At 39.4% G+C, this 11,953-nt stretch overlaps 1 protein-coding gene across 1 annotated transcript; it reads left to right on the top strand.

Annotated features, from left to right (window-relative positions):
- The first annotated feature begins 614 nt into the window (after positions 1 to 614).
- Positions 615 to 11,612, top strand: MYLIP (myosin regulatory light chain interacting protein). The gene is made up of 7 exons (XM_015814687.1): positions 615 to 797; positions 2,381 to 2,571; positions 6,611 to 6,796; positions 7,334 to 7,531; positions 8,025 to 8,189; positions 8,966 to 9,389; positions 10,668 to 11,612. Exons 1-7 carry the CDS (start codon positions 711 to 713, stop codon positions 10,755 to 10,757), a joined length of 1,341 nt encoding a protein of 446 aa, XP_015670173.1. The 5' UTR covers positions 615 to 710; the 3' UTR covers positions 10,758 to 11,612.
- The last annotated feature ends 341 nt before the right edge of the window (positions 11,613 to 11,953 follow it).

Genomic DNA, 11,953 nt, shown 5'->3' with positions numbered 1-11,953 from the left:
TTTATGGTTGTTGTTTTTTTTTTAAAGATTTTAAGATGGAAAAACTTCTAAAGCTTTCAGCATGCAGAAAGATTTGCAGTAGATTTTTTTGTCAGAGTGAATGTCAGCTGTTTGAGCCTCATGCGTTATGGGTGTTTTCAACATACGCTATCTGCTTTTAATCCAATTGTATGCCAGTCTTTTCTCCATTTATTTTATGGTGAATGTGTATTTGAGATGTCTTCCTCTTATGTGACCACCGCTCAATTTCCCCTCATTGCTTGAAAAAAAAAAAATACACTGCGTATCACCGCTTAGGAACTCTTCTACATCACTTTGAATTTTCCCTGCTTTAGATAGTTCCATTTGACATTTTTCCCCCCTACTTTTTCCCACTAGTCTGCCCTCGCACATAAGAGCACCATCGGGAATCAGAAGTCTCTGCAGCAATAGCCGAGACCGTACCTCTTTAGCGAAAACAAACCGCCTTCTGAGCTGAAGGGCTCTCGCGGCAGCCCCGCTTTCCAGCGCATTCATTGGCTAGGCTTCACTTGGGGGGCGGGGACTGAGGAGGGAGGGGGAGACCGAGAAGATAAAGGAGCGCTATCACCGGCGAGCCTCAGAGCAGCGAACAGACTGAAGGGTTGCGGGGAGCACGTTAGGGGGGACCGAGGTGGCAGACAGGGACTCTTTGGGGGGGGGCGGGTGCGTCTTGGCGACGAGAGGCGGCCATGCTGTGCTATGTGACCAGGCCGGATGCGGTGGTGATGGAAGTAGAGGTGGAGGCCAAAGCCAATGGCGAAGACTGCCTGAACCAGGTGAAAAAAGCCTCGCTTTCCTTCCCCAGCCCCATCCCTTTACACCTGAGCGGCCCTTCGGGGCTCGCGGGGGTGGGGGGGCTCCTCTGGCGCGTGGCCTTCCCTTCCTCCTCCTCCTCCTCCCCCCCCCCGACTCCGTCCCGGTGCCACGCGCTCTCCCGCCCGCGCACCGCGTAGTTGACGCGCAGACACGGCGAAGCGAGGTGGGACCCTCGCTCCCCGCCGCCTCGCCGCTCGATGCAGCCGCTGCGGGTGAAGCCAGAAGGAAGGGGGCGTCCCTGTCCTTGCCCCCCCCACCACCACCACCCCCGGACTGCGGCTCTCATCCTCTCCCACGCGTTGCTTGGGAGCAGCTCCGTTTATTTGGTCAGCTGGCTTGTTCGTTATTTTTTCCCCCGCCGGGGAAATCCCCCCCCCCTGCTAGCCCCGTTTTAACCGCACTAGCCACGTGGCGTTTGCAAAGGCGGTGGTTCTTACCACCCCCCTGAACCGGGCGCCCCTGGAGAACATCTAGCCGGGCTTCGTGGACCTGTTGGGGGATGCGGAGGGAAGGAGAGAGCAGGAGTGCCTGCTAAGCAAACCTTAGAAATGTCTGTGGAGATTCTCAACCATCCAGGTCATAGTTGTCCCAACCAAACGTGCCTTTTCCAAAAGGCAACTGGACTTTTCTTGGTTCTTCTTTTCCTTTGAAAAAAAAAAGCAAGTTAGAACCGAAGAAGCTTCCTCTAGGACAGTGGTTCTCAACCTTTTTAATGCCGTGACCCCAACCGGTCGTAAGTCGAGGACTAAACTGGTCGTAAGTCGAGGACTAAACCGGTCGTAAGTTGAGGACTAAACCGGTCGTAAGTCGAGGACTTTCCCTGCCCGGGAGCGCCGCGCATGCGTGCTTCCGCCCCCTGCGCCGGCCGAGGCGTAGCTGGCAAGCGGCAGAGACGGAGCAGGCCGACCACCAGCTGGCCCAGCCCAAGGGAGGTAAGGCACCCCCCCGGAAAAGGGGGAAAAAAATGGCGGACAAAAAAAATGGCAGACAAAAAAATGGCGGACAGCCTTGCTTGGCGACCCCCGTGAAATGGTCGATCGACCCCAAATGGGGTCCCGACCCACAGGTTGAGAACCACTGCTCTAGGAAAAGTGAAACGTTTTCCAAGTTAAAAAAAAAACCAAGAAAGTCCAGCTGCCTTTTGGAAAAAGCACCTTTGGGGAAAACATTTAAAGTGCTCCTAATTTTTGACCCATTTGTTTCCATGAATGTTTGAAACTCCAGCCGCAGTTGCTGTTTTTGCTATGCGCGAGGTTAAAGGTTCATCTCTCAAATTATTCTCTAGGCAGACTGTCATGTTTTTGGTTTTATGTTTGCAATGTTGTTGAACCCTTGAAAGCTTTAAGAAGGTCACTAGCTTCCATAAGAGCCCTCTGAGCTGACTTCTTATTGAATGCATATTCCGAAAATATTGTCTCAGCCGGTGTAATGGTAATAAGTAGGAAACTATTTGGGTAACCTTGTTAAGTAAATGGGTACCTTATAGCATCTTTCTCTAGTGCTCATTACAGTAGTGTTTATGATGCTTAACTTGTAATTATAGGTTTGCAGACGGCTGGGAATTATAGAAGTTGATTACTTCGGACTCCAGTTTACAGGAAACAAGGGAGAGAACTTATGGCTGAATTTGAGAAATAGAATATCCCAACAGATGGATGGCTTGCCTCCTTACAGATTGAAACTACGGGTCAAGTTCTTTGTGGAACCACATCTGATCTTGCAGGAGCAGACAAGGTAAAAAGAAATAAACCTTCACTGAAGATGGTTTCTGTTTATTATTTTGCAGTCTGTGGCTCCATAGAGTATGACTTTGGATTTTCAGCATACTTAAAGTGGTTAGTTTTTTTCATTTGATCTTAGCTTTGTGGTATGCTTTTTATTGTGTACACTATACTGGGAAGAAGCCACCATTAAAGGCAATGCTCTAGTCTTCGTATTGAAAATATTGGTGCTTTGCAATTATTAGTGTTCCTATATGGACTTGGCAATAGTTCATCTAGTTATGGAGTTATAAAAATAAAAGAAAGTCAAAGCATTGGCTCCAGTGCCCGACAGTAACCTCTTAGCAGTGTTATTGCAGGTCATTTTAAAATGTTCACGACAGGAAACTTCCTCCGTGTTTTAGTTTACAGGACTCCTCCTTTAGTCTGTTTCATATTACAGTAATACTCAAATGACTGATTCAAGCTACAAAGAGAAAACAGATGTTTTTCCTTAAAACTATATAATTCTAAACTGGATTTAAAAGTAATCACAAAAACATTGTCATTGACTTTTAACAATTATTTGGAAGACTACTGTTTTATTTGTGGTTTGTGAACAGTAACAAGTCTGAACTTAAACGTCCAGAGTGCATGTTCTTCATTTTCCCAGTAGTAGTTTTTGTAAAAAAAAATGACAAAAATGTTTGAAAAGTTTTCTGCATGTATGATGGAAGAATATTCTTTACATAAATCCTTTAATTACAATTTGAGAGTTCATTGAAGCTATCAGTCATCTTCTCTGTGAGAATCAAAATTATAACCTTGCTGACAGATTGACTACATTACCACATCCCTGAAGAGCCCAGACTTTCTGTGGTTCTACCTATATGTGGTAGAATAATTGCTGAATATTTTGCTTATAACCTTGTAACAGAGCATCACTCTACAATGGGATCCAAATTATTGTTTAAAATATAATTACAGTACTGTGGAAAAACCACCCACTTTGTTTTAGCAAAGGTTTAATGACCATCTATAATTATTTTTTGGTCTTGAATACCACATCTTGAATATCCAGTTTGTTTGTTGGTTTCCCTTAAGAGTGGCTTTCCTGATGCAAAAGTATGATTTTACGTTTGTCAAATTCTGTGATCTTTGGCATTTTGACTGGAATAACGTGATTGAAAGTTGGTCTTATTAACAAGCTTCCAGCGAATTACACTCATCCCACATGTGTCTGTACTGCATGTGATGCTCAAGCGTGTCTTGCACAAACCTGTTATAATTTTGCACAACAGTCATTTTGGCATGGAATAGAGGGATACATGGAGGTGATAGTAATCACAGTACCTAGTGTTTCACTCCATTCGGGTTTACAGGAGCCATGTGTGTGCTGTTGCTCAAGTGTAAGGGGAGATCCCACTACAATTTCCACTTTAGCCTATGAAAGCTGTTTTTTCTGCCTTTTCCTGTTTTTGACTACTGCATCAAATTTCCTGTATTTTCTGGTTGCATTCTGATAAGACTGAGACATAATTATATACAGTCATTATACCATTGCTACAGCAACAAATCTAATGGTGGCCTAAGACTTGAACAGTACTATACATTTTTGTGGAGTAGTGCAGAGCATGATTTATACGAACCTGAGATTCTGTTGGAATTGAAATCTACTGATTTCTATGCTGTGTGATGATCAAAATTTATGTCATGTCAATAAATCAGCTGGGGTTTTTTGGCCTACTTCAACATGTTATGAATGCTAGAATATTTCTAAAGAATGAGATTCCAAGTAAAGACGTTTATTATTTGTATATTTTCCCCCAATTGTTAGCATTTTTTTTCCTTAGCCTATTTAATGATTAAAGAAAATAGTCTGAGGCAGTACCAAATGGAAGAGACTATTGGCACAGAAAATATGCTAAATATAAATATGCTATTTCTGCCCCCTCTCTTATGCGGGTATCCATCTTTGGTAAAAACAAGTTAGGTTTTAAAAAGTACATGTTCAGAAAGGGATTGTAGTCTGAAAGCTGACTCCCAAACGCTTCTGGGTGTGACTCATTTTGCAATTGTAAAAGTCTCTGGCTTGAAGGAAGAAAGTCTGGTACTCAGAAAAGCGACAACAATGTAACTATAGGTCATTGACTGAAAGTAACCCTTGTTAAGAGCTGCTAGGCTGTTTTGTCAAATCAGCGCTGCTGCCCAGGAAGAAAGAGGAGATGTTTAAGAAATTCAGTTCCTGATTGGTCTGCAGCAGATGCCTCCGGCAGAAAGTTCTGCTTTTGTAGTTGAACTTTCTTGAAGAACTTATAGCAGTCTGCTATAACTTTTTGGGGGTGATTTAATTTCTAAAAATTAAAGAACGGATACACATTTTTTGAGAAAAGTCTCCTCAAACCGATTTCCCATTTAGTGAAGAACTTAATTTCTCTGACTTGAAGTGAGCTATATTAGATGTGCTACTTTGTTCAAATGGATGTTTGCAGTTAAAATGATAGTTTCATTAGACATTTGCACTTTGTGAAATATTTGTAATCTGTAGTCCAAACATCAAACCACTGTACTAGATAGTGTTTGTTTATCTATTCTAAGTGCTGTAGAATCTATTGCTTTTTTCTGAGATAAGTGCTGAATGCCCTTAACTGCATGCAGCAGAGTTGAACATCCAGAGTTAACCTTTCCCCTGATTAACCAGCAGTGAAAATTGGAGCTTGTAAAAACCTTTGCCTTTGCTTGAAGTCTGGTATGCTTTTGGCACTGAACTATGAACCACTTATCTGTTTTAATATCTGATTCAATTCTTTATTTGGACTGAGATAAAGTGAAGCTACTCCCAAATATTCAAACTGGAAGCAAATTAAATGTTTATTCTAAAAAGATGTTACTGTAAGGAATGTAAAGAACAAATGTAGGGTTGCATTGGCAATCAACAGCGGGCACTCAGCAGGAGTTTCACATTAAATACTGGGCATATTCGAAAAAGTACAAGTGAAAAAGTACAAGTATCAAAACCCCTCAATTTTAATAGGAGCAAATAAATTGTTCTGAGATGTCGCTAGCTGTATATTTCGAGTTATATCCCTAAAATATGATATTCTCAGCCTAGGACAGTGGTGGCGAACCTACGGCACGGGTGCCAGAGGCGGCACTCAGAGCCCTCTCTGTGGGCATGCGCGCCGTCGTCCCAGTCCTAGGCCTTCAGCTGGGTTTTATAAAACCTTTTCACTTTAGGCCTCCGGCGCCGTGTACAAAAAAAAAAAGGTTCAATCAATCAGTCAATTTCAACTTCTCGCGAGAAAAAAAAATCTTGCAAAGTTGGAATTGATTGATTGAACTTTTTAGTTCCACCCAGTCTGCCGTTACCATCGCAGCCATACCCACGCAATGGGCCACACCCACCCAATGGGCCACACACCTACCCGGCACCCGACAATGCATAAGTGGGTTTTGGGTTGCAGTTTGGGCACTCGGTCTCTAAAAGGTTCGCCATCACTGGCCTAGGATGTTCATATTATGGGCTATTGAAATTTTTCTGTATTTCGTTGAATATGTTTGTATCATATCACATCTTTTTCTAAGATATTCCCTGAGCTTTTGTATAGAATATGGGATATATCATATATCAGTTTCTTGGCTAATAATTTTAGGGAGGTGTGTTTGATCTGGTGTTTTACCAAATATCTTTTAAGAGATTAAAATGACAGATTTCTAATAGGAATCTTGAATATTAGCTACATTTTTTTGTAGCTCTGATTTTTTTTTTTACTAATTGCTTTACATTCTTTTCATGTTTTCCTAACGGTACTGGGCTGGAGCTAAATTTAGACATGATATGACTAGGTTTTAATCTTCCAGTTTTATTCTAAATGCAGTTATTTTACTCACACTTTTTTAAAGAATGTTTCCCATCAATTTACTTTGGGGTTTCTTGTAGTTCTATTTATTAAAGACAGTAGTTTTGTCTTTCAGTTATTAGCAGAAATACTGTATTTTTTGTAACATTTGAGCAGGTCTTAAAAGTTGCTAAGTTTCATTTCTGCATTACAAAAATAAATTTCCTGTTTTAGGCATATGTTTTTCCTGCACATAGAGGAGGACCTTCTGGCTGGTAATCTACAGTGTTCTTCTGAACGTGCTGTTGAGCTAAGTGCATTGCTTGCCCAGTTGAAGTTTGGTGATTATAATCAAAATACTGCCCAATACCACTATGAAGAGTTCTGTATGAAAGAACTTACCTCTTCTACTTTGGACAGGTAACTTTTGTGGTTAAACTTTTAATACAGAAGTATATAAGAATAATTATTTGTAAGTTTCACAATTTGGTGGGGTTGTCTTAAATGTGCATCTGATGCAAGGGTTTTAAATTTTGAAATTAAATCATCTGCAGGAAAGTTATTATAATATTAAAAGTGGGCTGCTTTCTGTGAGAGAATTTCCTTTTTTTTTTATTTTTTGCCTGTCCCTTGAACTGATTAGAATAGTCAAAGTGATTAACTTTTGTCTTGACCTGATATGGGTTTAAATAAAAAGTTGTGCTTTTTATTCAGCAAATAAATTTTCTCAATATAGCTGATAATAATAATTCAGTAAAAATTATAACTTTTTGATCCTCAATATTATTTATACCTTTAAATTAATTGTATTAAAATTAAGAATTATGGATTGTGTAAAATCTGTTTTAAGAGTTCCCACAATACAATCTTAAGATTTTATAGTGGCAAATCAATATATTTAAATTATAAAATAAAATCAAAATTATGATTAACCTACTTTCATATTTTTATCCACAGTATTATTGCAAAACATAAGGATCTTGAAGGCCTTAGCCAAGTTTCAGCTGAATATCAAGTTTTACAGATTGTGTCAACACTAGAAAACTATGGAGTAGAATGGCATTCGATTAGAGACAGTGAGGGGCAAAAACTTTTTATTGGAATTGGCCCTGAAGGCATTTCCAGATGTACAGATGACTTCGTTCCCATCAACAGGTGATTACCAGAAAGTCCTGCCTGAAAAACTTTATCAAAAGCTTGTAAAATAGCCAAAGGATTCTGAAGCATGCAGCTGTTTTATCTGAGTCTCTAGCTTAACGGTATTGAACATTTCTTACTGTGTATTGTTGAAATGGATTGTTTCATTCAGATGTATTTTGGGGGATGGGGGATAGGAACGATTCTAATTCCAAATAACTATATTTTTTACTGCAGAAAATTCAGAGATTCTTTTTATATCTCAGATCAGCTACCAACGTGTTTGTTATAGAAGGGTTTAGTTTTACATCTTGAAGTGGCAACATATTGGGAAAGATTTTCATTGTGAAAGCTACTTTCATTTCTTCATTCCAAAAATGGTCAATTCATCTTTAAATGTCATCTTTAATTTTACATTGCCAGTCTGCACTTGGTCTGTTTTTGTTTTGGTAACAGCATTTTAGGGCTTAGTGTTATGGTTTCATTCTTTGTATTTTTTCCATTGCTTTAGGATTGTGTATTCAGTTGTTCAGATGGCTACGCAGTCTGGGAAGAATGTATATTTAACTGTCACTAAAGAATCAGGAAACAGCATAGTTCATCTTTTCAAGATGATCAGCACCAGAGCTGCTAGTGGATTGTACAGAGCAATAACAGAAACACATGCATTTTACAGGTTTGTATTTCTGGGAAGAGACACACACGTAAAACAGTTTTACGTTAAGTTCAATTACAGCAGTGGTGGCGAACCTATGGCACGCGTGCCAGAGGCGGCACTCAGAGCCCTCTCTGTTGGCACACGCACCACCACCGCCAGCAGCAGGTGCATCAGGCCACCACTGCCGCCCGGAGCAGGAGCCCCGCCCAGCACAAAGGAGGTGAAGCGGCCGACTACCAAGCTCTAGAGGTGGTAGAGCAGAGGTCACCAATCATTGTCGATTGGTGGACTGGAAGAAAAGGGAGGGGGAAGGATTTTACATGCGTGCACAGGGCCACAAGCACGCACATGCTGCAAATGGGGCGGGGCTAATGCCTGCATGATACTAGCCCTGCCCCGTTCTTGCATGGTGCAGCGCCTTGTATCTGCACCCCACGACACGGCCGTTTTTGCACCTGCAGCACGGTGGCCCATTTTTGCGCCCCCGGTTTTTGCGTGCCCTGGCACTTTGCGATAAATAAGTAGGTTTTGGGTTGCAGTTTGGGCACTCGGTCTCTAAAAGGTCACCATCACTGAACTACAGTGTTCTCGTCACTAATATATAAGTAGTTTGTCATATCACTGTTCCAGTATGTTGTAAACAAGAAGATAATAAATCCATTTTAACATTGAAATCTGTGTTTATATTACACATGGCTTTTTTTCTGCCACATTCTTATTTCAGTAGTATTGGGATATAAAGGGAAAAAAGATTGACTGATTCATGTTTCTTTTATATCTTCCTTTCCTGCTAGGTGTGATACTGTTACTAGCGCTGTCATGATGCAATATAGCCGAGACCTAAAGGGTCACTTGGCATCCTTGTTCCTGACAGAAAATATTAATCTTGGGAAAAAGTATGTATTTGACATTAAGCGGACATCTAAGGAAGCTTATGATCATGCAAGACGAGCTCTTTACAATGCTGGCATTGTGGATCTAGTTTCAAGAAATGACCAAACCCCCCCCAATTCTCCTCTTAAATCATCAGAAAACAGTATGAACTGTAACAACAATTGTGGGGGTCTCAACTGTCAGCAAATGAAAGCTGTTCAGGAAAAACTACGGAAATTTAAGGAGTCTCTGCTGTGTATGGCATGCTGTGAAGAAGAAATAAATTCAACGTTTTGTCCATGTGGCCACACTGTGTGCTGTGAGACATGCGCCATACAGTTACAAGTAGGTATAAAATCAGTTGCCACAGTGAAGTACTACATTTTGACTTAAGTTCTAAAAGTACTGGAAATTGTTTAATTCTCAAAAAGCATACAATAACTTAGAATGCAGGATTTAAAAATCAGCTCATGGCTAAGTATAGTCGTGCATCAAGACACTATGGAAGGAAGAAAGGGACAACATACAAGTCATATGTTAAATATAAAAAGTGAAGTCACCAAGTTTTAATTGAAATTTCTAAATGTTTTCTTAGGATTTTACTGTTTCCTAGACAGCTGCACCCAAATATGGGTAAATATGTAAAATGTTCTAAGTTGGCGTGGTGTAGCAGTTCTAGAACCTGTGTCTTCATATTCCACCAGAACAGATCAATCCAAATGTTCCATGTGTCCGTATCTTTCTAGAAGTTGATTCACTGGAATCAGAAATGTTTAATTGGGCTCCAGATAATCCACTTCTGGAAATATATAAATCATTAGATGAACACTCACAATATTTCTTTCCAGAAAGTCAGCATTTTGGAACTGCATCAGTCCATAACTAGATTCCTGTGGCCTCCAAAGTTAATCCTTCAAATAGAAACAGAATTAGAGGTCTCTAATCAGTAAGTTAAATAAATCTTTCAGACAGAGATGCCAAGTAGTGAAAGGGCACCTGCAAGGCTACAGCAACTTCAGGTGGGCAAGAGAAAGAGGGATATCCACTGCTTCTTCACTATTGCAGCAGTTGACCTAATGGCTTTATCTGGTCATTCACTATGAAGAATTCCTCTCTCACTTGGGAAGGAAGAGGAAGCTGGAAAAAGTAGCAGAAGAAAGACAGTGGCATTGGGGCTACCGCTTCTTTATTGCAAAAATCCAGACTGCCACTAGATGACAGAAGTGATATAGAAAAATCTTAATTTTATGTTGCCATTTAGTGGCATTCTGGATGTTTGCAGTCCAGGCATTCGTTCAAACATTGGAGTCCTATAGATGTTGTGTTCCCAGATAAGTTTAACTATTTCTGTATTCCTTACATTTTGGAAAAGAAGTCGTTGGAAGAAAGCATTTGCTGTGTAATGGGGAGAGGGTGTTTGTGTGTGTGTGTGTGTGTGTGTGTGTGTGTGTGTGTGTGTGTGTGTGTGTGTGTGTGTGTGAATAATAGCCATTAATATTTTTGATATATAAAAACAAAACTTCAATAGTGTAAATTGTGTATTAGCATTTTCTGTTTATGAGAACTAATGAAACTCACTCTAGACATTCAGTTGGTAACATTACTCTTGTGTTTTCCTTTTAGGTGTGTCCAGTCTGCAGATCTCAAATAGAACATGTGCAGCATGTATATTTGCCTGCCCACACCAGCTTGCTTAATTTGACTCTTATATGACCTCTGTGTTACTTTCTTAACTAATCCATACTTCCAAAGTACTGCACTAACGTTCCAACTCCACTGATAAAGAACTATCACTTCTGCATCTGCCAGCAATTACTGGAAGGACCATGACAAAACTTCGAAAGGAAGAATATAAAAAAGCTCTTATTAGAATAAATTTTAGAGGATATACTATGAATGACTTGTAGACAAACTTGTGTTATATGAAACAGCATTATTAATAAATTAACAATATTCTGAGAAAAAATTGAAAATTTAGTCTGCAGTATCCAGCAGTAACTCAGTTTTATGCATTTTATTAAAATCATTTTAAAAATTACTTTATCTAGCATGACCATTCCCATTTATCTTTTAGAAAGACTAGTTTTTAATATGTACATCTATTGTAGTATAATTTTGTTTCTGCTTTTGTTTTACTGAAGTAAGAAACTTATTTTTAAATTTGTACACTTAAGAAATTAAGATTGCAACGCTTTAAGCAAATAGCTGGGTTTATTCAGCAGATCTTGCAATCAGATTACTTGCAAAATTTACTATCAACTTTTGAGTCAATCAGACTGTTGGGTACCTAAGAAAATGTGGATAAAACACTTAAAATGTAACTTTGATTATCTAAATATTTTTTTATACTTAGAAAACTCAGCTGTTGTTTCTGTTCATATGCCTTATGTTTGGAGAGATGTTCCTCAGATTCTATAATCTTAGAGTTTCCTTAAAATGCAGTTGTGTAAAAATTTTTAAAACCATCAGCCACAATCCCTATCTTCCCTTAGGATTTTGGATTTTGGATAACTAGTGAATGCTACAGAATACTGAAAGGTAGATGATCATGTGCAATACTAGCTGAAATGAAAGCTAGAAAAGTCACTTTACTGCAGCTTTCTAAATATACTTTTCATGTTGCCTTAATGTAGCAGTAATATGTGTATGCATTTGTTTCTTTGCACAGACATTTTGTCAAATATCAAAACTCTACTTTTTTATAGCACATTAGCATATAAATCTTGTTCCCAAAAAGATATTTATTTTTTCACTTTGTAAAAATGTTTTGTTTCCACATGAAGTAAGAGCTCCTATATGGTAGAAAACTTCTCTTTTTTTATATATTCAGGTTAATAAAGGACTTTTAAAATAGTTTTGGCAATCTTCTCTATATCTAACTTGTGTATTTATCTTATCTAGTCAATTCA

Source organism: Protobothrops mucrosquamatus, unplaced genomic scaffold, assembly GCF_001527695.2.
Source record: "Protobothrops mucrosquamatus isolate PMUCROS unplaced genomic scaffold, P.Mucros_1.0 scaffold276, whole genome shotgun sequence".
Taxonomy (NCBI): domain Eukaryota; kingdom Metazoa; phylum Chordata; class Lepidosauria; order Squamata; family Viperidae; genus Protobothrops; species Protobothrops mucrosquamatus.
Note: the sequence above shows the minus strand (reverse complement) of the source record. Positions and strands in the feature narration are given on the sequence as shown.